This window comes from Carassius carassius, chromosome 21 (genome assembly GCF_963082965.1).
Source record: "Carassius carassius chromosome 21, fCarCar2.1, whole genome shotgun sequence".
Taxonomy (NCBI): Eukaryota; Metazoa; Chordata; class Actinopteri; order Cypriniformes; family Cyprinidae; genus Carassius; species Carassius carassius.
In genome coordinates, this window is record NC_081775.1 from 19,241,333 (window position 1) to 19,266,057 (window position 24,725).

Consider the following 24,725-nt stretch of genomic DNA (forward strand, 5'->3'; position numbering starts at 1 on the left):
TACATATCAGCATGGAAGTTAGACGCTGCAACTTAAAACCATAAAATATTTTAAACAATACTTGAATTTATGCTAATAAATAGTGTTTTTTTTCCTTTCTTGTATCTACACAAATTGAAGCCCAGTGCTGGTAAAATTCTGATTTAATTTAAATTGGATTTTAACATTTTATTTGGTCCTCAAAGCAAATGGTTTTTAAACTGGAAACAAGTGTTTTTAATCCACAGAATCTGTGCGGTGTCATTATATATTTTGAAGGTCTTTGTTGTTGCTTGTTATTATGCTTTATAATGTCCACATGAAACCTATCATTTCCATATGATAGACCTAAATCTAGTTAAACCCAAAGACATAGCATTAGCGTTAGCATGTTTCTGTCACTGTATATTAAAATCTCAGGTTTCTGCACCATTTCGGTCCATTATTGTGCGATTAGCTTCCCCTTTCAAAAGTTCTGACTGAATAATTTAACCTCACTAATCAGTCAGCTGAAACATGGTATGCTTGTAATCAAATGTGTTTTTTTTTTTTGTGTTTTTTTTACTTTAATCTTCTGTCCTGTTTTCAGTACTATTTTATTATTGCCAGTTGTTAACTTCTTGACACGATTTCAACTGTACTTTTTAGCTCAAAGAGCAAAACATTTTCAGTGGTGCTTACAAATCAAGCCTTTTTTGGAGGGCCTTATTGTTTCTTGGTCTTTACCTCTTGTTTTTTTTTTCATTTCCAAATTGTTTTCTTAATTTGACAAATTCTGTTGGTTTCTATTAATAAGAGCAGTTTAATCAAAACCTCACTGGTGGAGTGAAGAAGTAGATCTAATCTGCATCTGCAAATATTTAATTTTAATGTTTGACTGTGATGTCTATGTCTATATGCTGTCCTGAACTCTTAATGATAAATACATTAAATGGCTCTTAAACTTACCTTGCTGATAATGTAAGAATGTATCCAATTGTTTTTAACTCAAGTGTTGAATTAAAAGCATTGTTTAAGCTCTCCTTTCCGAAGAATTTAATATCTATTTAGATCCTCCAAGAAAGCACCTTCAGTTAAAACTAATGTCCTGCAGTAAATCCAGGGGTCCGAAGCTTCAGAATTGTCTAATTAGGGATGTATAATTGCCTTATACCCTAAAGCTCAGCGTGTCACCCTCATTTCCGAATGCAACCCGACATAACTGTTAATAGTATATATAAGTGGACACTGAGAGAGGTTAAGAACAGTGAAAAGTCCTGTTTATTGCACTTTCAATTAAACCACAACTTTTGTTTGGTCTGCCTTAATAACCATTTTTCCCCATTATTGACTGTCTAGTTGCACACCTGTGCAGAAATCAGCCCTTTTGTGAGATTTTATAATGTTTTAAGGTAAGCATCACCTTTTTTAACATGACACCAACCTGGAATAACCTACTGCTCGTCTCCATTGTGCTGTTAAGGGCATTAAGATTTCAGCATGGCAAAGTTCTATTTCCTTTTCTTCCATGAATGATTTAACTAGCTTTCTAATTATTTACTACTTGAAACAATTTGTTACATCAGCCCCTTTTTTCAAAATCCGACAGCTGAAACATTAAATATAGAGGCTCGTGCAGGAGCCGGAAGGCGTAAAGATAAAGGACTACCCCATTGCAGTTTCGCCTTAGCGTTTCAATTGGCTTTTAGTACGAGACCACCGCACTACAGAACACACCCCGGTTCGGCGATGTCTGCCCACGATTACTTTATACACTCGTTTGGATCCTTCAAACTGTAAGGATGGTGAAAAAATCCGCTAACGGTGAAGTTTATCACCCTCCCGCAGGGGAGAAGAAACAGAAAGTCGGCTTCGTGGGACTGGACCCCGGGGCTGCGGAGACGAGCCGAGACGGGGCACTTCTCATTGCCGGTTCCGAGAGCACAAAACTGGGCAGCATACTGAGCAGACCGAGGTCCAGCATCTCCAGGGGGAGAATCGCTCACAAAAGAAACGCACGTTACCGCAGACTGCAAAATTTCCTTTACAATGCGCTGGAAAGACCCCGAGGCTGGGCGTTCATTTACCACGCTTATGTGTGAGTATCTGCGTTTCTGCGTGACGTGGGAATCACCCACCTTTACTGACAGAGATGCTGTGCTGCACCGCCCAGAATGATGAAAGTTTGACATTTTGTCGGCCTGCCTGCAGCTTTTGTCGCAGAGCGTCAGTCAAACAGTGGGGAAATATGTAAAAGTTTTGTCTGGTAGCAAATGTCAATAGGCTATACATTTAGAGCCAGGCCGCCAAATGAGCTTTTCACGGCTGTGCATATTTCTGAGTCGTTGAAAAGTGTTCACAGATTATTAGCCTACTTGTAGACTGTAGGGACATCAGGCAGCGGTTTCAGAACCGGTCAGCTCCTGTAGTACCGCGTCAGCGCGCTCGATCGTGTTTGCCCCGGCGATTTCAAATCCGTGATGCTTGCCAAGAGGGAAAACCGTGCCAGAGGTTCACGGCTTCCCCGGTGGCATGCAAACGCGGCCGTCGCTGGGTTCTTTATTGTGGCACAGGGGTGTAGGAACAATCTGGAAAGTGAGGAAACTCATTTTCTGACCTTCTTACTCTGGCTTATGAATATTAATTGGTTGACGTACCTTTCGCGTAAATAATTGGCTGAAAGGCAGTTAATGATCCGAGCGTTTAATACAAGGCGAGTTTTTTCTTTCAAAACTAGCTAGACAACTAGAATAATGTTATGTAAATTGTTCTTTTTTTAGTTTAAGTGATTTTACAGCGTCTTGGCTACTTAAAGACGGTGGTCATGGGCGAGACCGTCAAAAAAATATTTTTAATACAGTAGCCTATGTCATGTGTATTATATTATATGCTGTCTATTTCAAAACCATGGATTTCACTCTGGGTTGGTTGTGTATGAGCCGGAAGTCGGTTCGCAATTCAATCTAAATTATTCGAACAGCTCACTACACTGAATCGTGTGCTGAGTCTTTTTCAGCTCTTAAAATACATGACAGAGACAGATAAGGGAAAAGAGCACTGGATGAAGAGGATATTTATCTAAAATCAACTGAAAAGCTGTACTGTATGCTTGCCAGAAAGTCTTAATTCACTCTAACCAATGAATTTCCAACCAATGAGTATCAAAACAATACACAACACGGAAGTACCAAGTAGGCTACTACTACAAGTATTAGACATTAAGACATTATTAGTAGCATTTACTGTAACTATTCATTGTACATTAATGTAGTAGGTTATCCATATGATTATTGGTTGGAATGTAAATCACTGTACTGTTTGCTAACAAAATATGAGCAGTAGGCCTAGGCCTACACTACTGATGCTTCTGACAAAGCTTCCCATGTTCCTTCTACTGACATGCCTTTTTCTATCCAAATAATGCACGTTATGAACTACTGTGAATCCTTATGAGGCTTTATTTTATTTACTGGCCTGTATTATATGACTCCATCATTATCTTGCTGAGTGGTCCCTAATCAAGAATCTTTACAGATTAAAATTTCTGTAGTAATTTGGAGCATGTCCTAAAGGATTCTAACAGGAATGTAATCAAATAAGATCCTACAGGATAAACTGAAGTTCTTGCATGAAGTTATTTATTATAATTTTTTTAGCCTGAAATTGTCTAATCATTATAACCCTAAATACTGTTTTTCTGGTGGGTATTGGGAGCTTAAACACTTTAGACCTTTAAATAGGAGTTATAAAGATTTTCTTTAATTTTCTTTTTGGTGTCCTTCAGCTACATGATCTTCCTTTTGATCTTATATTCCTAAAGATCCTATAGGATTGGTTTCAAATGATGACACTTATAAACCTCTGTATTATTTTGGTTGGAGAGATGAGATTGGTCCTGTGATTGAATCTTAAAGCAAGGCGTGTACAGCATCACTTATTCTGTAGCCTTTTAGAAACACATAAAGCTCCATTACCTCAAATGTCATCTCTTATGATGCCTATAAACCAGTCTGTCATAATGCAGCATCATAACCTCAGACTGTCATGGATGCTGGAGCATCCTAATGTCTAATCTTCTAAGTGGCTGTAAATGTCTTTGTCCGCTCTGCTGGTCATGCAACCCTCATAGAAGACTCCCACTTCAGCCTGAGACTATGTGAGTTCTGAAGATACATTATTTATACAGCCACCATCCTTATTTTACTCTGTCTAGTGTGCCCACATACACATACACACTCACACACAGTGCAGTGCAGTGTGCTGACTTTGGCCTCTTACATTAAGTGTTTTTTCTCTCTCTTTCACAAGCATTAAATGCAGAGATAGCACTTTGCATGCTGTACAGACTCAGCTAAGTCCTTATTTCTCAAGCTTAAGGAAAGGAGTACAAGGAAATATTTAGAAGTGGTGAATGCTTTGATATGCAAGTGAGTATTTGTGCCTTATGCAACTTTATTTTGCTGCTAGTTAGATGTTGATAGCTAATGCAAACAAAAGGGCAAGAATATAATAATCTATGTTATACACAACAATATACACTCACAACTCCAAAAATTGGGGTAAATAAAATTATATAAAAATTAAAATGAATGAAAAAAATGACAATAAAGACATTAGTGATCATACAGAAAATATCAAATGAATGTTTTATTTAAAAAATATATACTAATAATAAGTGTTTTTGTGCACCAAATTAACATAATTATTTTGTGACATTGAAGACATAATATTTTTAATGTATTTTTAATAAAATTAATGTAACCTTTGTGTTCTTTCAATAACATTATAAAAATCTTTCCAACCCCAAATTTTTGAAGGGTATTGTAAACTTTTAAGACATTACTTAATTGTTATTTAACATGAATTACGATTTGATGTCACCTAATAACAAATCATTGTATATGTCCCTGGTTCAGTCTGGAGAGTCTCGTTTTGAGAGAATTGTGCTAATGGGGTGAATGAGGTAAATCGATTGCTCTATTACCTATTCACTGCTGACTCAAAGAATGTGTCCTTGTCTCTCTGTTTGACAGGCCCGTATAGTCTACTCCGCCTTACAATTTCCAGATTAGTCTGTGGCTGTTGCCAACATCAGGAGCAATAACCAGCCTGACAAAGACAAAATGGCTTAATGACTATTTGTTTATCGTGTTTATGTAATTGGTTTGTACTGTAGGTTTTTTTCATTTGATGTTCAGATATTAAGTATCACAAATAGTAAGTGTCAAAATGCTGTATTGTTGCTGAAGTAATTGCAGTCTTGTGTTTGATGCCTCTGTGGTCAGTTTGACTGTTTGTGAAAATCTTATTAGATTTTCTTGGGTTGCACTTTCAAAGCACAAAGTTTGTAAAGCCCCTTACCTGAAGGCAGTACATTCAGATCTTAGAGATCTGCATGTCAGCAATCATCAGCATAAGTTACGTACAAAACTCCAGTGTAGCTGTGTTAATGTCAAGTTTGTAATAAATGACTTCCTCATCCTCAAACCATCTAACAATTAAGACTAAAGTCCACACCATCTGAGAGCAAGAAGGTGAGCAATCATTTCTCATAATGTGATGTGTTGTTCCTGTAAGCCACGTCAGGTGTCTGATGTCACTGGTCCTGCACGACTCAGCATTTTATGGCCATGTGTAATGAGTAAAGATTAGATTTCCTGTGAGGATTCTCGTTTGAGCTAATTTACTTACCATTGACTTTCTAATCCTCTGTCTCTCACCTTTATTAATGCAGACCACATTTATTCACCTCTGGCCTCATTCCCTTTAGGACCAGTCTGTTTTACTGATCTCCTTCTGTTAGATTGTTCCAAATTAGCAGATTAGTTTCTGTTATGACATATAATATTAATACCTGGGGCAAGAAGCAGCTTACTCAGCAACTCAGATTTTATATAAGATCTTATATAAGAACAGCAAAAGTTTGTCAGTTTAAAATCAATACAGATCTATTGAAAATTAATACAGGTAGTTTTTTTTTATCATAATGGTTTTCTTTGCATATTGAAGAAGTCTGGAATCCTGGCTCATTTATTACTCTCGCAGGGCTTAAGTCCAAAAATTGAGATTCACACAGACTCAGGGCCAACTAAATATTGTCTAAATAATAAGACTAAATATTGTCTGCTTTGTAAAGTGAAACTGTCCACTGCAATGGAATAAAAAATAGATAAATAGTTTAGTTAAAAGATTACATTTGAAACAAATGTCACTTTAAACAAACAAAAAGGAATTCAAACAACACAAGAACATGTACACTACCGTTTAAAAGAAGAATGACTCATTTTTCAATGTATTTTAAAATGAGTATGTTATACTGTAGATCAAATAACAGTGTTCAGGGTTTTGTTTTTGTTTTGGAGAAAATAGAATGAAATGGGCAGCTTTTATTTTCATTGTCACCCTCATCCTCTCAGACTGATCTCTTCTCTGAAGGCATTGCACTGGTCATTTGAGTGCCTTCACTGATTGTGTGATGATGGTCGAGATTCCCTGACATTTAACTTTATCACACAGCGCCACATCACTGCTTGTTGCCTCTCTAATGGTGTGAATCATTAGGCATCAATGTTTTGGAAGTCTCCAGGTAGCTTTGGTTGTCAGTTCAGAGTATTTCTGGTTCCCCCCCAAAGTTTTATCTCAATGTTTTTATCCGTCATTGTTTCTCTCTCTCTCTCTCTCATTGTACATGGGTGTGAGGCCCAGAGAGGTTTTATGCTAATGAGACTTTCAGCTATTTTAGTCTCATTTCCCTTCACTCTCCTTCTCTCTCTTGAGGGATTTATCTCTGAGTTTAACTGCAGAGTGTCAGGAACTCTCCAAGGATTCTTGTCTCTTTCAAGCCAGTATTTTTTCTCATAGATCACAAAACCAATGATGGGCCCAAGAGGGCCCAATTCTAATTAAGTGTCTAAACTCAATGTCCTTCATGAATATGCATCAACTACTTTATCAAAAACAAATAATATCAATGAATAACTTCTAATAGAGAAAAATACTGTATCAGTTGGAGCTTGTAGATTTGCTTTGATATCTCACGTGAGAGAACAAGCCAGCGTTCCATTATTGGTTTGATTTACTGCTCTCCTGTCTTGCAGGTTTCTGCTGGTGTTTTCCTGTCTGGTTCTGTCAGTGTTCGCAACAATAAAAGAATACAAGAAAAGCTCTGAGAGTGCCTTGTACATCCTGGTTTGTATCTGATCCTCGTTTAACATGATTTACAGGCAGAAGCTGATGCATGGTAGTGATTCTGTCAGGTTTTTATATCAAACACTTGTGTGTGCACATTGTAAACACTGTAGATCACAGTAGATCCTGTTCCATATTCTAACAGAACGTGACGAGTAGAACATTATCCAGCGGTGATGTGAACTGCTGTGAACAGGAAACTTTATAGATCTGTTTGGATCAGTGTAACAGAAGCCATCAAGCACTTACATACTGCTCTTTTAACATAAAAAGATTGGATGTGCTGTGATGTGTGTATTTTTGATTTGTTACTATTTTTGTAAAAAATTTGTTTTATAGTAATAAGTTTTATATCTATTAGTTACGTTTTGTTTTTCTAATTTGTTAACAATTTGACTTTTATATTATTATATTATATTATATTATATTATATTATATTATATTATATTATATTATATTATATTATATTATATTATATTATATTATATTATATTATATTATATTATATTATATTATATTATATTATATTATATTATATTATATTATATTATATTATATTATATTATATTATATTATATTATATTATAGAACTAAGTCTTAGAATTTCTGTTGAATACCAAATTTGAAACAATGCTGTTCTTGACATGAATAATCATTTATTCAATTTTATTTTATATTATTTTATTTTTTATTTATCATTGGGCATTATATTACATTATAACTATATAACTATAATATGGCAGCACAAATAAATGTCAGTAAGTGGATGTGTCTGCTGTCTGCCCAGGAAATTGTGACAATCGTGGTGTTTGGTGTGGAATATATTGTGCGGATTTGGGCAGCCGGCTGCTGTTGTCGCTACAGAGGATGGAGAGGAAGGCTGAGATTTGCACGCAAACCCTTCTGTATCATCGGTTAGAAAATCAATTTTCAATCAGTTTTTTTTGGTCTGTTCTGATTTTCTTCTATAAAGCATGTTTCCTCTTCTCTCTCTCTCACACTCTCTCTCTCTCTCTCTCTCTCTCTCTCTCTCTCTCTCTCTCTCTCTCTATTCTTTTTGCTCAAGAGACAATAAAATCTGCTTTGCCAACTTTTTGGGGGGCAGTAAATGAGAAAACTCTCTGAATTGTGACACTTGATAGACTGGAACCAGTGCTACAGTAGAATAATGTGAACTCCATTAGTGCATGATTTAAACAAATATAACATAAAGAATTATCTTGTTCTGCAGATATCATGGTCCTTTTTGCCTCGGTGTCAGTGCTGGCCGCTGGCTCACAGGGAAATGTTTTTGCAACCTCTGCCATTCGGAGTTTGAGGTTTCTTCAAATCCTTCGAATGCTGCGTATGGACCGCCGCGGTGGCACATGGAAGCTCCTAGGATCTGTGGTTTACGCACACAGCAAGGTGACCAGTAACATGGCTGTATTCTTATGACAGAATACAGTACATTTTTCTGTCCACATTGAAAGCAGAAATTATGTGCAATGCAAAACAATCACTATATCAAACTATGGATAGTTAGAACAAAGTGTTAAACACCAGATCATTTCATATACTGATTGTCTATCAATACGCATACTGTATGTATAGACCAATGTTCATTTTTGTTTACTTATGAATTTGTGTGCTGAATGGGTCGTAAATGTGTACATGAGTGAGCATATTTCCACCAGTCTGCAATTCGGGTCAGTGGGCAGCAAATTCATTACTATTCATTAGTTTCTATTACTGGAGAAACTGTATCACTCCGTTTAGTCTGCAGCTATTAAAACTATTCAGTGGCTTTAAGTACCCCGTGAAATGGTTTGAAAGCACATTTCTTTGCTGTATTCAGAGATTTTGGCATTTTATTTAGCAAAATGTAGTCCAGTATATGTTACAAAATATTAGTTTTTAAATAAATGTTTTCTTTTAAACTTTTTATTCATTAAAGAATTCTGAAAATGTATCACAGTTTCTACAAAATATTATGCAGCACAGCTGTTTTAACTTTGATATAATAGAATATGTTTCTTGACAATCAATTCAGCATATTAGAATGATTCCTGAAGAATCATGTGACATGAAGATTGGAGTAATTCAGCTCTGGAATTCATTCCAGGAATCCGCCATTACAGAAAAGAATTACATTTAAAGGAGCATTGCGTAGGTTCTGAAATTTCTAACCGTTACTGACACCAGTGGACGTTAGAGGAACTGCAGCCAGTCTCATGCTCGTTCTCAGTGCGCACGCTCTTTTTTTTTTTAACTTACGAGGAGTGTCCGTGGGTGTCTGAATTGTGCTGGAGGCTGGTCGCTTCTTTCCATCCGCAGAGTCCATTTGAAAACACTATTGCCGCTGCTTACTATAATGGCTGGCGTGCCGTACGGTTGTAAGCCCAAGTAAACGAGAACGCGCATGACGGCAATTCGGGCCCGACTCCTCCACACACAATTGAGCCTACAGGCTGATAGAGGCAACCGTGGTGGACAGTCGAGGTGTCATTCTTTTTTTTACATCATGGTTGGCTCATACATGTACAAAACTATCTTAAAGATTTTTTTTTAAGTAAAAACCTCCACATAGCTCCTTTAAAATATATTCAAATGGAAAGCTATTTATTTTCCCAAATGTAAAAGTATTTCGCAGTATTACTCTTTTCACTGGTTATAAATGCTGCTATGCTGAACACTGAAGACTTTTTTCAAAAACATTTAAAAATCTTACTAGCCCCAAACTTCTGGTTTCAAAGTAAAAGATGTGGACTAAAAGTCACAGATTAATTCTTTATTTAGGCATCCATGGAGCAGTTTGAAAAATTATCTTTATATGGGATTGCATGCAGTTAGCGTGTTTTATTTTCAGTAAGAAATTCATCACATGTTCTTGATGTTCCTAACATTTCTGAATCCCTAAATGTAGGAACTCATTACGGCGTGGTATATTGGATTCCTTTGTCTTATCCTGGCATCTTTCTTGGTGTACTCAGTGGAGAAGGATGACAATGCAGAGATGTTCGAGACCTACGCTGACGCCCTCTGGTGGGGGCTGGTAAGTGCTACAGCTTCAGCCAAGCTCATAGTGGCCTGCTTCCTCCATCTAATCAGATAAAATGAAAAGATAAGACACAGTGAAACATGACACTGCTCATAGATCCATTTCACAAGTGGACCAGTGCACTAAAAGAACTGGCAGCTCCTCTTAGGCTCCTTTGGCAGATAATTTCACTCCAGAGTAACTTAGCGTAAACTAATTGTGGACATTACTCCATAAACTGTGCTCAAGGACACAACAGGATCCTTACATGGGTTGAAATTATAACCTCTACATGACCATCCTAAACGCTTACTAGCTTATATTATTAGTATATATACAGTACATAAGCTATGCCATTGTTTAGCAAAATTATTTCTATTCTCTAGATCACTCTTACAACTATCGGTTATGGGGACAAGTATCCTGTCACGTGGAATGGACGTCTAATTGCTGCCATGTTCAGTTTGATTGGTGTAGCTTTTTTCGCTCTTCCTGCGGTGAGTTTAAACCGAAATGATGTCATCTCTAGTGCCTGACTTCAGACATGGCTCACAAACAGTTGTATTTCTACACTGTTTTCTCTGTTGCAGGGTATCCTGGGCTCAGGCTTTGCTCTAAAGGTTCAAGAGCAGCACAGACAGAAGCATTTTGAGAAGCGTCGTAACCCTGCTGCATCTCTTATCCAGGTCAGACCTGGAACGAGTGTAATTCACACCACACACATTTCGAGTGTATCAGCATTTGTAGGCCTTTCTGCTAAATGTGCTTACTTATATCTTTTCATATTTAGTTGATGTTGACTTTGCGATGTTAAAAAATATATGAGGATCGTCTTTTAACTTTCACTCTCATCAGGTTTTTTTGATTTAGAAGGATTGAAATGTTGGTGGTTACTGCATATAGTTATGTATTACTATGGAAGTCATGTGTCATCTTAGAAGTTAATTTCAATGATTTTTTTCCCCCCACATCAGGCAGCTTGGAGATTTTATGCCACTAATCTTTCCAGGACAGACCTGCTGTCCACATGGGACTTTTATGAGCAGACTGTGTCGGTCCCAATGTACAGGTAGTCAGTCATCTTGTAGACCACTGTAACTGTATTTTAAAGACCCATTTCTTGCTCGTTTGTATGTTGTTTTCTATTTATTTTAATTTTCAACCGTGTTTTTTCAGTTTTAAAAGTCTTTTCTCTGTTCTGCCTCTACTTAAAGACTCATTCCTCCTGTAAATCAGCTCGACATATTAAGAAGCCTGACGGGGAAATCTGGTTTCAGGTCTGGTAATTTTACTAAAGAGCATTTGAAATATTAAAATATCAATGTAAATAATATTATAATTATCATATCTCAGAGGGGTCTAAAGTTTGAGACCACATTGAAAATCTGTAAATAATCAAATGTTTTAAATCTTGTGCAACAAAGAAAAGTTAATGACCCTATGCAGAAGAAATTCTTCTAGCTCATTAATCAAAGTGATTGATTATGTGACTTTTTTGCACATGGTCAGATGCTTTTTTTTTTTTTTTTTGCTTCCAGTGCTCTTTAGATCACATCATGCTTGAGAACATAGCCTTTACACAAATTGTAGTTTATGCAGCTGAAATGCTAATAATTTGCACTCAAATTATGCTGATAATATAATAATAAAAATAAAAATATATTAGAAAAGGGATGGAAAAAATGAAAAAAAAACAAAGGCAGAATATTCATTAATTCTCTCTGCCTTTTGGCCTTCACTGTATTTGTGAATGTTATTCCTGTTTAAAATGTTTGTTTGTGGTGTTGCCTGCTTCAATCTCCTGTCTTTATCGTTTCTGTCTTTCTAAAGGAAGGACTCGCAGCTAGAAGTCACTCCAAGGTTTGTTGCCCTGGATTATCCCATAGAAACTTGACTATTCCCAAATCACGTCAGTCAAAAACTCATTCAGACACATAGAGAATCGTAGTTTCAGATCACCATCATCATTCTTCAAATGAGAAAGCAGCCCGTATCGCTGTGTTTGAAGTCATTTGAAATCACAAATGTTATTCAAAGACAACCTGGTTGCACTTTATACTACACTACCTTCAAGTGGTATTTACTGTACAGGGAGATGAATTAGTATCATACTAGCACATCATAATCAATGCAGTTTAAAGGAATGAACATCTCATTAAAGAAAACAATCACACTTTTGTGGTCTGCTACGTATAATACCTGCTATAGCAATCCTGTAAAATCAAGTGCAACCTATGACAAATTCAGTTCATTTCATTCAGTGTAACAGTGTTGGCTGTTTTTAGGGGGTTTAAGTGGGGAATAACTCTGATTTTAGGTCCCACACTTGGACATGGCCTAAACCATTTTTGACCACTGCTTGTATAATCTTTTCTCTCTCATGACCCACTCCAACCACATTCGCAGTAGTGAGATTTCACACAAAGACACTCTGTGTGGGTGCTGCCCGAGAAGCAATAGGTACCGTTGCTCACAGATACTAACATCTGCACGCCCAGATCTCTCTCTCTCTCTCCAGCATTTGAATTGATCTATTTCCTTTCTGACTTTGATTTCCCCTCTATTTCTAAATGTATTCCATCAGTGTGTATCATCATCAGCTCAAGTCAAATATTGCAACTTATTTTGAGACATACAGCATAGTGCACATTCATTTCTCTCGTCAGCTCAGGTGGGCTGAGAAATGTTCTGCTCTCCATCATCTAAAAATGTTGTCTTGTTTGAACCAGAGATGCAGACATTTGTTTAGCTTTGTTGAAAGAGTTTTGCTTTGCGGATCAACTTTCCCACTTAGCACCTGGAAGCACTTCCCATCACTTCTTACCTCAATCCCACGAGACCATCTTCCTCTGCAAGCTGCCTTGTGTTGTATAAGGGTCTCTCACTTTTTCATTTATTCACTTGGCTGTTTTTTAAAAGGTGTTTAATATAACAGTTGTGTATTTTTTCAGCATGCCCGACAACATGCATGTGTTTCATTGCTTTGTTGTTGAAAAGTTTCCTCTGTGGCAGCATGTGGGTCTGCTGTTGCATCCAGAAGTTGTGGATTGCATTGCATGACTGAGAAGCACCATTATCCATATCTTTGCCCATGTAAGTCTGATCTTAATTAAAATAGAAGAATGCAGAAACCATACATTCAGTGTTTGCTAAGGAATTAAAATGTTTTAATGTACAGTTGTGAAATTGCCCACAGATTACATGTTTCAGTCATTTTTAGAAATGTACAGAACTGAATTCTCAAGCAGTTATTTGATTATTTATTATATTTCAGTGTTTTCTTTTTAGTGGCTTCAGCTGAACATCCCTATAGCAATATTTACATATCAGTAAATATGTTGTTCTTTTAATATTTTTAATAAGTTTTAACATGCACACAATGATGAAATGATTAAATCCATCTGCACTTAGTTTTAGTTTATAATTTTCTTAGTAATGTGAATTTTTATGGGTTTATTTATCTATTTGTTTGTTTATTTTTTACTGGGCGTTAGATTTGTACAGATGTGTAGAATGGACTGATATTCAGTGACGTAAATTTTCAAGCAAAAACAAATACATATATATTTCTGTATAATAATATAATTTAAAAAAAGGTACAGCTATAGAAACTGGGGAGAATATGTCCTGAATTAAGTGTTTTCTTTGTCTTTTCTGATTAGCACCCTTTTTTAAATATAAATCTTACAAAATGCATAAATCAAAATTTTACAATGCAAAAAAAAAAAGTTCATGTCTAAAACAGAAATTTCAATCAGTGCTAGACATACAAAAATACTTTTTTTGCAGTGTATGGTCATTAATATAATTTACTGAGTATTTTCTTTTTAGCACTGGATGGTTTCCACACTGGAAAAATACTTTTAAGTGTGTGGGCTCAAGATGATTTGTCTGTTTCCTTTGCTTTTTTTTGTTTGTCTTTTGTGCTTCATTGTGTCTGCTGTGCAGTCGTAAGGCAAGCTTGAAAGAGAAAGGCAGTCCCTCTAAGAGCACCGGGGGAAAGACCCCAAAGCCAGAGGAGGGAGTCAAAGAGAGTCCAAGCAAAGTGACCAAGAGCTTGAGCTTCACAGAGCGGAACAAAGCAAAACACGCTTTCAGAATGAAAGATGGAGCTTCTCGGCAGAACTCTGAAGGTCAGAGAATGTTGTTAGGTGCACATACACAGGAATATTGGAATACACACTCTGTTATTGTGAGTGGAAAGTGTAAACTGCTTCCAAACGTACATTCACCTGTACATTACATACTTTGCATATCACTTTTTTTGGAGTGAGATTTTAGCACCTAGCAAGAGTAGTTTGTAATTTCCTGGCACAGAACCAGCTGCCACACTAGATTGCTTAATGTGTCATAGCACAAAAGATGGTGTCAGTGATAGTCTATTCATTAGAATCCATAAGACAGCAGGTGTGAGTTTCTATTTAAAGAAATAGCCCAAAAGAAGAACTGATCTTTTTTTTCATGAGTTTAGTCCCCTTGCTTTGACACATAATGTTTCAAATCATGTTTTGCAGTGCAACATTGTATTATTGTTTAAAGATGCTTGTGGATGCTATACCATTTGTGGCTTTTCAGTTGAAGTTACTGTAGGAGCAAGTTTATATGCCCTTAGACGCTCGATTCCCTCAAAATATTTCATGCACAGTGAAAATGGTTTGTGGGAATTCACTAAGAATGAATTGCATTTGCTCATAGTGTTGTTTTTTGCACATGCTACTGCATTTGTATTGTTTAGTATCTGATTCAGTACAGGAACTGCAAATCAGGCAACAGTGTAAACGCCTGAAGATTTCATGCTAAATGAAATTTGCACAGGAGCATTTGCTGATTTGCCCTGGAAAGACTGTCAGTTAAACTGTATTTTGGGTGGTCAATGAATGAGACGTATTACTCTCATCCCCTGTTTTATGCTCTTGGCATAACTCTGTAGTGCTCAAATTCAAAATATATATATATATAAATGGATCCATTTTATGTATTTCACTTCATGCACACTCACCAGTTTCTCTCTCATTTCTCTCTACTGGAAAAAAATAAAGTGCTGATTGAGTTGCAAGATGAGGACTTCGCCATGAAGAGTTCTCCAGGTTAGGCCATGATCCACAAATATGATCCAAAACGTACAGAGGTGACAGAGCAGTTTCTCTTAGAAGTAGACTTTATGAAATCAGAATCTGTAAGTACACTAATGCAGCAATAACTGCTCTCGCAAATGCCACCTGGTAGAAATGACAAAATATCATGTTTGATAAATAATGAACAGTATCACAGACCTCAGCTAAATGAATTTGTATAAATAACTTATGTAGCAGTGACACCACAGCATAAGCAATACGAGAAATAGATTTGGGGTTTGTGGCTTTTCCATGAATATGGTATAAAAAAAAAAAAAGGGCAAACAACATATTCTGTCCAATTCAGTTTCTATAAGGTTTGCCATTTTGGCAGCCCTAATATTAAAATGTAGACATTTAAATAAATAAATAGAACACTTTTTAAAATTCTAAAATGTGTGCTTTTGTTTTGTACTAGCAACAAACATAAATAAATAATTTATTAAAAGTAAAATTCATAATAGGTATGCCACAATGAGTACTGGAAAAAAAACAGACATTACAAATTATAATAATGAAAAACAATTATATATATATATATATATATATATATATATATATATATATATATATATATATATATATATATATATTTTATGAAGTCATTTGACATTGAAATATATGATTTTCATGGAAAGTGCTTTATAATGATGTCTAAGCAAATCTCCCCATTCATAATGTAAAAGAAGTCTAATATAGCCTAAGTGACACCATGTGTTATACAGTTGCATGGTTGAAGTCATTGTCATCTTTGACCATCTCTCTCTCTCTCTCTCATCTCTCTTTCTGTATTTCTTTCTCTCTATCTTTCATATTTTCTCTTTTTCTCTTCACATTTTGGCAGCGATTGAGGGCTTAATCAGTAAGACAAACTATGTTGTCTGGGGCTGCATCTCTTTAGCACTAGTCCAAAAAAATCTCAACACCAGTCTGCTAAAGAAACACAATGCATGTTTTAAAAATGGCTCCTTAATTACCAAGCTGCAGCATATCTTTACAGATTTGCCCATCATTCAACACTCTCTGTCATGAACGCTTGGCTGAAAGTTTCATCTCACTTGAAGCATCTCCCAAAATATAAATTCTGTCACTGATGCTTGGATAGTTTTTACAGCAGCTATATTAGCCTTATCTGTCAACCATATGATAGTGAAGTGAGACAGTAGAGCAAAGATGATCAGTCTCATGCTCATCCCATGACAGAATGTGTTCCATGAAGGTGTTAATGAAACACTTTGCAACTTACACTTTCCATCGAGTACTTTGCACTAACATGCATGAAAGAATTTCTCAGCTTATGAAGGAAACAAGTTTGTTTCCCGAAATCGGCAGTTTTAACTAGCTGGTTGTTACTGTCATTTGAATAGGATATGCTTTTTCGGCTGTCACATCCTCATTCATATGGCATAAGGATGACAAATGTAGTACTAATATTTAAACTTTTCTGTCCCAGCTTTACGTTAACCAACATTTTTCAGGGAGTTGAAATTTGTTAGATTTTGTTAGGTAAACAAAAATTTCTCTCACATGTGCTATTGCAGTAAATGCTCAGGCTAGCAGGTTCTGGTAAGTGTGGCATGCATGAGTTACACTGTTGTTTCAGCTCCAAATGCACATTGAAATATTAAAAGCATGTCTGAAGCTTCTGACTAATGCTGACATAGTGAACATGAGATTAGGAGGGATATGAGTTCACATTTCTGAAGTGTGGAATATATTAAATTCAGTTTTTGGAAAATCTCACTAGTGATTTAGCATTTTTTTCAAGGAAAGTCACTTTGGGTCACTCTGATTCCATATGCTTTTAAAAGGACAGTTCTCACAAAAAGTTTAATAGTTGTCATTTACTCATGTCGTTTCAAACCTGTACGGTGATCTGTAATGGGTTTTACTCTAGCAATATCACATGAGCAAATATTGTAATGAATTTCAGCATAGCTAGACAAAGTCTCATTCCTACAGTCATGCTGATATTCAGAACAACATCATCATTTGCAAGTGTGATATTGATTTTATACAACAGTTTTGTAAATAAGATGATATTTCAAGAAACTTCACACAACTTCAACTTGATACTCGGTGGGAATGCAGACAGGCAGAGTGATATTAACAGTGAAAAGTCACAGTGCTGTTGGACTGCTGTAAATATCACTCTTGGAGCGCTGCTCAGCCAATCGAATTCAAGAACTGGAACTAACTGTTGTATAATGTGGAGTGCAGTTTATCAAGCATGTCTGCCATGTCAGATGTTTTCTGTAATCTTTGATCTTGTCACAGGGCTGTTCTTTGTTAACATTAGGACTCTTTACATTGGGAGCAGACTGTTGTTTTGTGTGTTGTAGAGGCAAGTCTTCCAGAAGATTTTGGGGATGACAGAGGTTTCCACTGTGAGTTTGCGCCGGATCTGTCTCCGGGACTCAAGGTCACCATCAGATCAATCTGGTAAGAGGCACCAATCTCTGGGCTAGAAAAAACTAGGGGTATAAATATTTGCTCTCACAACAATTCAGTATTACAACAAGTTTTGTTAAAAACAGAATAAAACTTTTTTTTTTAAATCACACTTTAAATAATGAAATATTTATGCATAATAAATATAAAAAAAATTATTGAACTGCTGGGACAATCAAATGTATATTAAAGGGCTCATGAACTGCCTGTTTTTATTTTGCACTGTTCTCTGATGTCCACTAATGTTATCAAGATTTTTAAATAAAAAAACCTTCATAATTTAGAAGTAATAGGCTTTTGTCTGTACTGTTTTTTACCCCCTCATCAGAATGCTCTGTTTGAATAGGCGTGGCAGATTGTAGACTCGGATGTACAGTAAACAGCCACTGATATGATTGGTTAACACTTATATATGTTTGACAGTCTTCGTCCGGACACTGATAATGTTAAAAACACATAAACACTCAAATGATCTGTAATATCAGACAAAGCAATAGTGATCACGCAATAAAAACAATTACTAACTCTGCGACATCGCATCCAATATAGTTGGCACAGTATTGTCTCTTAGTTTCAATCTTTCTGAAAATCCTGTGCCGAACTGTGGCTTGTTTGTAAGTGAATCTGCGGGAATATAAAGTGAACAAAGGAACAAGTTTTTACTGGTGTCGTCTGGCACTTCATTAAAAATGAAGATCATCAAATAAATTTATCATTTTGTTTTTGTGTAGACCTGCGTTTGCCACTCTGTGCATGAATCGGTGGGCGGGGCTAAACAGACATTGATGTAGAGGCAGGTGTTTATCATCTTCTGTGGAGGCGATGCATCATAAAGTGGCACAACCTGTCATTTTGGCAGATTGGCTTCAAAATAAGCTGTTTTTAGATTAATGAGAAGGTTTTGAGTTCTGAAACGTATAGAATGTTTTTTTATAGCACAATGACATCTCGAAACATCAAGGGAATTTTGATTTCTCAGTTCATGACCCCTTTAAATTCTGTAATTTTTGCTTTGAATTGTAATTTTAGATATGTTACACCCTAATTAAAGTCTTATTCGGTCTTCCCCAGTATTATGCGGTTCCTGGTGTCTAAGAGGAGATTTAAAGAGAGCCTCAGGCCTTATGATGTGATGGATGTGATAGAGCAGTATTCAGCAGGCCATCTGGACATGCTGTCACGCATCAAAAACCTTCAGTCAAGGCAAGACTTCAGTCTGTCTAAAACAAAAGAATCACATCACAAAGTTTTCACCATTGCAGTGACCTAACAGTGAAAGGATCCACCTGCTTCAGTAGTCAATCTGTTTTTGGCAAGAGCTGTAGCAGAATTGTAAATAGCACCCTCTGGTGGTAATGTATTTGATGTTACAGAAAGTTTAAACAAAACTCTAAAGCAGGATGAGATTTCAACACTGCTCAATCAAAATCACATTCACAGTGGGTTTCTTGTGTCACATTCAAAACTATGTGATTCACTCCTTCTCCAGATTCACAATAAGCCTCATATATGTTGTGAAATTACATCCACACATATACTGATATATTCCAACAGCAAAAACCATTTCTGTCATACATGTAAACATGAGACACTGTTCCTAGAAGTGGGTGAGAACAGACATGTATGGAATATATTCTTTCTTATTTGTCGACGGTCCTCACTGGGGTACAGGGAGTGGTTTCCATGTGTTGCTTGATGATGCTTGGTATCCATGTTCTCTCTGTGTACTTTGCCAGGATAGATTTGATTGTGGGTCCCCCTCCCCCCTCGACCCCTCGCCACAAGAAGTACGTAATCATTCACCATTAGCTTTCCCAGGCTGCATGGGTTTATTACTGGACAGCATTGGATTAAAAACTGCAGTGTTGTGTCAATTTATTGTCACTAACTGGTTGGATTGTTTCTTGATTGGTTATTCTCTGTTCACCTTGAGAAAGATTTAAATTTTTGATTTAAATTTTTTATGATTAATAAAAAGTGTTTTTGCTGCACAATAATTCAACACACTATTGTGTGACCATGCAGTCTGTTTAACGGGGGACGGATGTAACTGTGCATGTTTTCCCAGGGTATTAAGAAGAGAGAATAACTTAAATGTACAGTGTGTAACACACAAAGCATCATAAGGCATGGAACCCGGTGACTTTTTGGATTATTTTTCATTTAACACCTTATTCCCCACATTATTTATTATATAAGTCAAATTCCCTGCCATTGATGCAGTATTGTCTGACTAACATTGTTGGGAAGCTACTTTAAGGGTACAGAATTTTTCTAAATAAAACATATATATATATGTTTTATATATATCAGATATATATGATATATCTGATGATATCATTTATAATTTAATCTGAGATATTTTACAGGATTTTTGAACAAATGAATATGAATCTCAATTAAGATGACAGTACCAAACAAATTATTATTATTATTTAATATACAAATAATAGTAACTAACAACGGAATTTAACACTATATTCTGTTATAAAAAAGTAGACAAAATATGTAGCACAGGCACTTGAATTGATGAAGCTATTTTATTATTAATTTACATAAACCAATTTAACAGATTTTGCTAGATATAGATTTTGCACAGACAGTGTTATTTTACTATTAGTTATTTTAGTATTTATATACTATTGTAGATTTACATTTTAAAAATAGCTTTTATTTGTATATGTTTGGTTTAAGAATTGTATTTGATTTATTATGTGCTTATGCCCTTTTCATTTTTGTTTTGTTTTTTATAAATGTAATTAAATAATTCATTTATTTAAACGTTATTTTATTTCATTTTCATTTTTAGTTTTGGTTAACTATAACAAAACAAAAAGATTAGACTATACCAACATTACAGTATAATTAAGATTTTAACATTTATTAGACTTATATAAAGAAATAAACTTTATAATTTAAGTGAACTTAAAACAATCTTCACATAAACCTATTATAATAAATGTCATATTTACCTGTGCCCTTCAGAAAGTAGGAAATATACAGAAATTAAATAAAGGTATCAACACTAAATTAAATATAGATGAATCCTTAAAGCTACAGAAGTTATTAATTTCCTATGTTTTCTTTTGTTCTTTGATTAACATATGTCACAGCAGCTGGGTTATTAGGTTATTTGGCTGCTATTACTTTAAGAGCTTGCTGCTGAACATGAAGCACTTTAATACGAAATGATAGAGACTACAGTGCGTTCCGTCATAATTGTGTGTGCAATCGAAGAGCATGTATTACGAGCACAGTATAACGGCTGACAGGACAGGAAAATGTATTTTTACTGACATATGGCTTGTCAACATCTCATCTGAACGCAGTTCTCTCGCGATTTCAATTGACTTGCATCTGACGCTGAGGTGAATTGGAGTGCACATCTGAAAAGTCTTCCATTTGATGTGGTCATATAGACCTTCTGTGTCTAAATAAATGCAATCCTTTTCAAGAAAAAGAGACAGAAGCAGTTGTGAGTGGGGTGGCCAACCCTAGCTTCGGCCATGCATTAACTGCGTTAAACTGTAAATTAATCACCTGTATTAATGCTAATTTTGACAGCACAACTTATATATATAAAGTAGAAAGATTTAATTGAAAGAATCACACTTGGTAGATGAGGCCTTTTAGGACAAATTATTTACTAGATTAATCAGATTTCCATACTGAAAAAGGTAGTTAATTGAGTTTTTTCTTAATTTTTGTTAGTTTCTCCTCAACACTGATGTCAATAACTTTGCAAAGACATGTGTTTTCACTGCAGTATTGTGAGCGTTCATCTTAGTGTAATGCTGCAGCTTTGAAAGAGTCACATTTCCAAGATTCCAAGAGTCATCTTGATTTGTCCCTGACGAATGCATGCTGATCAACAACTTTGCAGTATTGCATGCAGCAAGCAATATGGCATATATTCACTTTCAGCAAATCAGGCTTCAATCATCTTCCCTCTTATTTCAATCCTGCTGTCCTATGTTTGCATTCGCATGCTTGAGTTCTCCTCCATAAAGTTAATTTCTGTTAACTTGACAAGGTACAGTGCACAGTTAACCACTGAATCTCAGTGTGGATGAGGGTGTATTGACTATGTGTCGAAGTGATGGTCTATTGGATCATTAGAGTGGATCAGATTGTGGGAAAGGGAGCCACGGCAGGAGAAAAGGAAAAGCCCAAAAGCGACACGGAGATGGCTGAGGACCCAAGCATGATGGGACGTCTGAACAAGATGGAAAAGCAGGTGAAGTATGTTACATCAAGTTCATTTAGTGGAGGACAGTACACACTTAAAAAAAATGTCCTTTATTAGAGTCTGTGGTTCCATAAAGAACATTTAGCATCCATGGAACCTTTCCATTCCACAGCACATTCCACCAAAAGCGAATTTAATTAGTAGATTACATATAAAGTCAATGCAAAGATGCAAATAGGTTTGAATTCTCAAACACACAATATACGCCTCAGACACATCTTATGCGCAAGTTGGAAAATTTCAACTTATGTAGAAAATTCTCATAACGTGTTGTCGTGCAAGCCAATAAGCGAAAAGCTATTTGACATGTCTGATTGTATAAAAAAATGGAAGAGATCATTACAGCATGTTTATCTAGAGGAAGTAATCACAAGTAATCTAGAGGAATAATGCGATGAGAATATTCACTTTGTGTTTGGTGTGCTCACACCATTAAAAAGAAAATGTTTGTTTTAAGAGCTGTTTCCTGAAAGGTTCTTTAAAGGGGTCATCGAATGCCCATTTTCCACAAGTTGATTCTTTAGGGTCTTAATGAAAAGTCTATAACATACTTTGGTTAAAATTTCTCAATGGTTGTATAAAACACCCTTTTGCCTGGTCAAAAACAGCTCTTTTGAGAGCAAGCCGTTTTGTTGCATGCCGCTTTAAATGATAATGAGCTCTGCTCACCCTGCCCTTCTCTTCCGAGCCGCTCTCTGAGAGATGGTAAACTTTAGCCGCATATGTATATGTCAGTGCTAAAGGACTTCACTGTTTCTCCTCGTGCAGGTGGGGGCAATGGATCTCAAACTCAACTTTTTGGTCAGCATGTACACCACACATATGGGCATCCCACGATCTGAGACCGAAGCCCTCCTAGGCTTTAAAATCCCTTACCCTGCTCCTCCCTACCACAGCCCTGATGATAAGAGTGAGAAAGCACAGGATGAGAAAGAAGATGAGTATAAAAAGAGTGTGTCCCCTGTCTATCCCGGTCCCAACGGGACTCCCACCGATAGCCAATGTCGGCCCTCTGCCTCATGGCATCATCAGGATGACCATCCCCTCAATGTGCCTCTCTGGAACAACAGCCGAGGAGTTTCACCAATAGGCACTGACGACCCCTCGCTGTACCGCATCCCGCCTCCACCATTCCATGAGATCGGGGACAGCAGTCGCTCACGTAGGTCCAGGAAAACCGTCCAGCAGCAGACGGCCATTGAGAGTGACACGTCCCTCTCTATTCCCTCAGTGGACCATGAGGAGCTGGAGCGCTCTTTTAGCGGCTTTAGCATTTCTCAGGCCAGGGAAGAGGATTATGTGCCACCGGTGAGACTGGGGCTTTTTGGTAGAGGCGGTGGGACACCGTGCACCCATCTCAGGCCTAATCTGGCTGAAGGGGAGTCGGATACAGACTCTGACCTCTATACACCGGGAGCACCGTCCCCTCTTTCGTTTACTGGAGAGGGGCCTTTCGGTGACAGGATGTGGCCTGGTCTGAAATAGTTTGGAGTTTGTTTAATGGACCAGTATCCTGGATGTAGCTAATGGATGTGTATGTGGCCATTTGGACTTGATGGAGTGAATCATTTCAATGTCAAAAAACAAAATTGTGGGTGTGATTACCGACTGCACTGATGCCACAGAATCGAGAATGAATCATAAACACTGCAATTAAAAAAAGACCCCAAACATGGAGGCTAAGGATGTGTGCATTCACAAGTGGAAAAGATTGTGTGTATTCAATTACTGGCATGGAAATAAAAAAGACACCTCGTCTTTATTACTTTGCGTAGTCACCACAGCTAATGCAGTATCAAATGCACTTTACCTTTAAACTGTAATTTTAATTCATGAGATATTTATTTATTTATTTACATTGTCTTTTCCTGAAATGCGTTATGAGACTGTTATGAAAACGAGTAGTTAATCAGGGCATGTGTCTGTAGTAAGCATTTAATTAACATTTTAAAATGAAAGGAGAAATTAATTCAGCCAAAGAAAAAGAAGGCAGAAAGCTGAGCATGCCAAACAGGTTCTTTTCCCTCTTACATTTCTTATCTGTAGAATGGAAAGATGAATTAATTTTTTTAGCTACATTCAATAGCTTTATAGCTAAAGTGAAAACACTTATGGAGAGAGACACATACTTTTGGAGGAACTATTAATATTTGCAGGAACCCTGTTGATGATCAGAGGACAAATATCCATGCTATTGTATGCAATCGGTTTTAATTTTCTAGAATTGGTAAGCTGCACTATGATATCATGTTTTATGCTGTAGTGAAGAAGGCATTGAATAATAATCAGACCTAAAAATACATTAACTGCATGGCATGTTTATGGAATATAGCTTGTTGACAACCTAATAGGATGACAAATAAGAGCAATGAAAGAAAGTCCCTTCAGCTGCAGTCAGATATAGTCAGGGATGAAGGAATTGAAAATGTATCAATTGTATTTATTTGTTTTGTTTTTCCAGGTCAGTTTTACATTGAAACCACTTGTTTGTACAGGTTTCTTGTTGGGCCCAGAGACCACATATGTCTGCAAATGTATCACTTTTCTTAGTAAAAAGGAGGAAAATTAATCTATTTAGATGTGGTTTACATAAGAAAACAGGGATAACCATGTTAAAAGATATAAACATTTTTCAAAGCGCTGTTCAAACATTAAAATATTAGGTTGCACACTGTAAGGAAATAAAGTTGGATTTGTCTCAGACTTCTGGTTTGTCTGTTTCATGAGATTGTGCATGGCCTTATGC

At 36.4% G+C, this 24,725-nt stretch overlaps 1 protein-coding gene across 1 annotated transcript; it reads left to right on the forward strand.

The window, feature by feature from the left end:
* The first annotated feature begins 1,624 nt into the window (after positions 1–1,624).
* Positions 1,625–24,680, forward strand: LOC132097741 (potassium voltage-gated channel subfamily KQT member 2-like). The gene is made up of 15 exons (XM_059503637.1): positions 1,625–2,056; positions 7,056–7,146; positions 7,934–8,060; positions 8,378–8,553; positions 10,052–10,180; positions 10,552–10,662; positions 10,756–10,851; positions 11,140–11,234; positions 11,380–11,442; positions 11,996–12,025; positions 14,114–14,298; positions 17,622–17,721; positions 18,802–18,933; positions 21,850–21,967; positions 22,748–24,680. The coding sequence occupies exons 1-15, from the start codon at positions 1,761–1,763 to the stop codon at positions 23,462–23,464; spliced, it is 2,466 nt and encodes an 821-aa protein (XP_059359620.1). The 5' UTR covers positions 1,625–1,760; the 3' UTR covers positions 23,465–24,680.
* Positions 24,681–24,725: the final 45 nt, after the last annotated feature.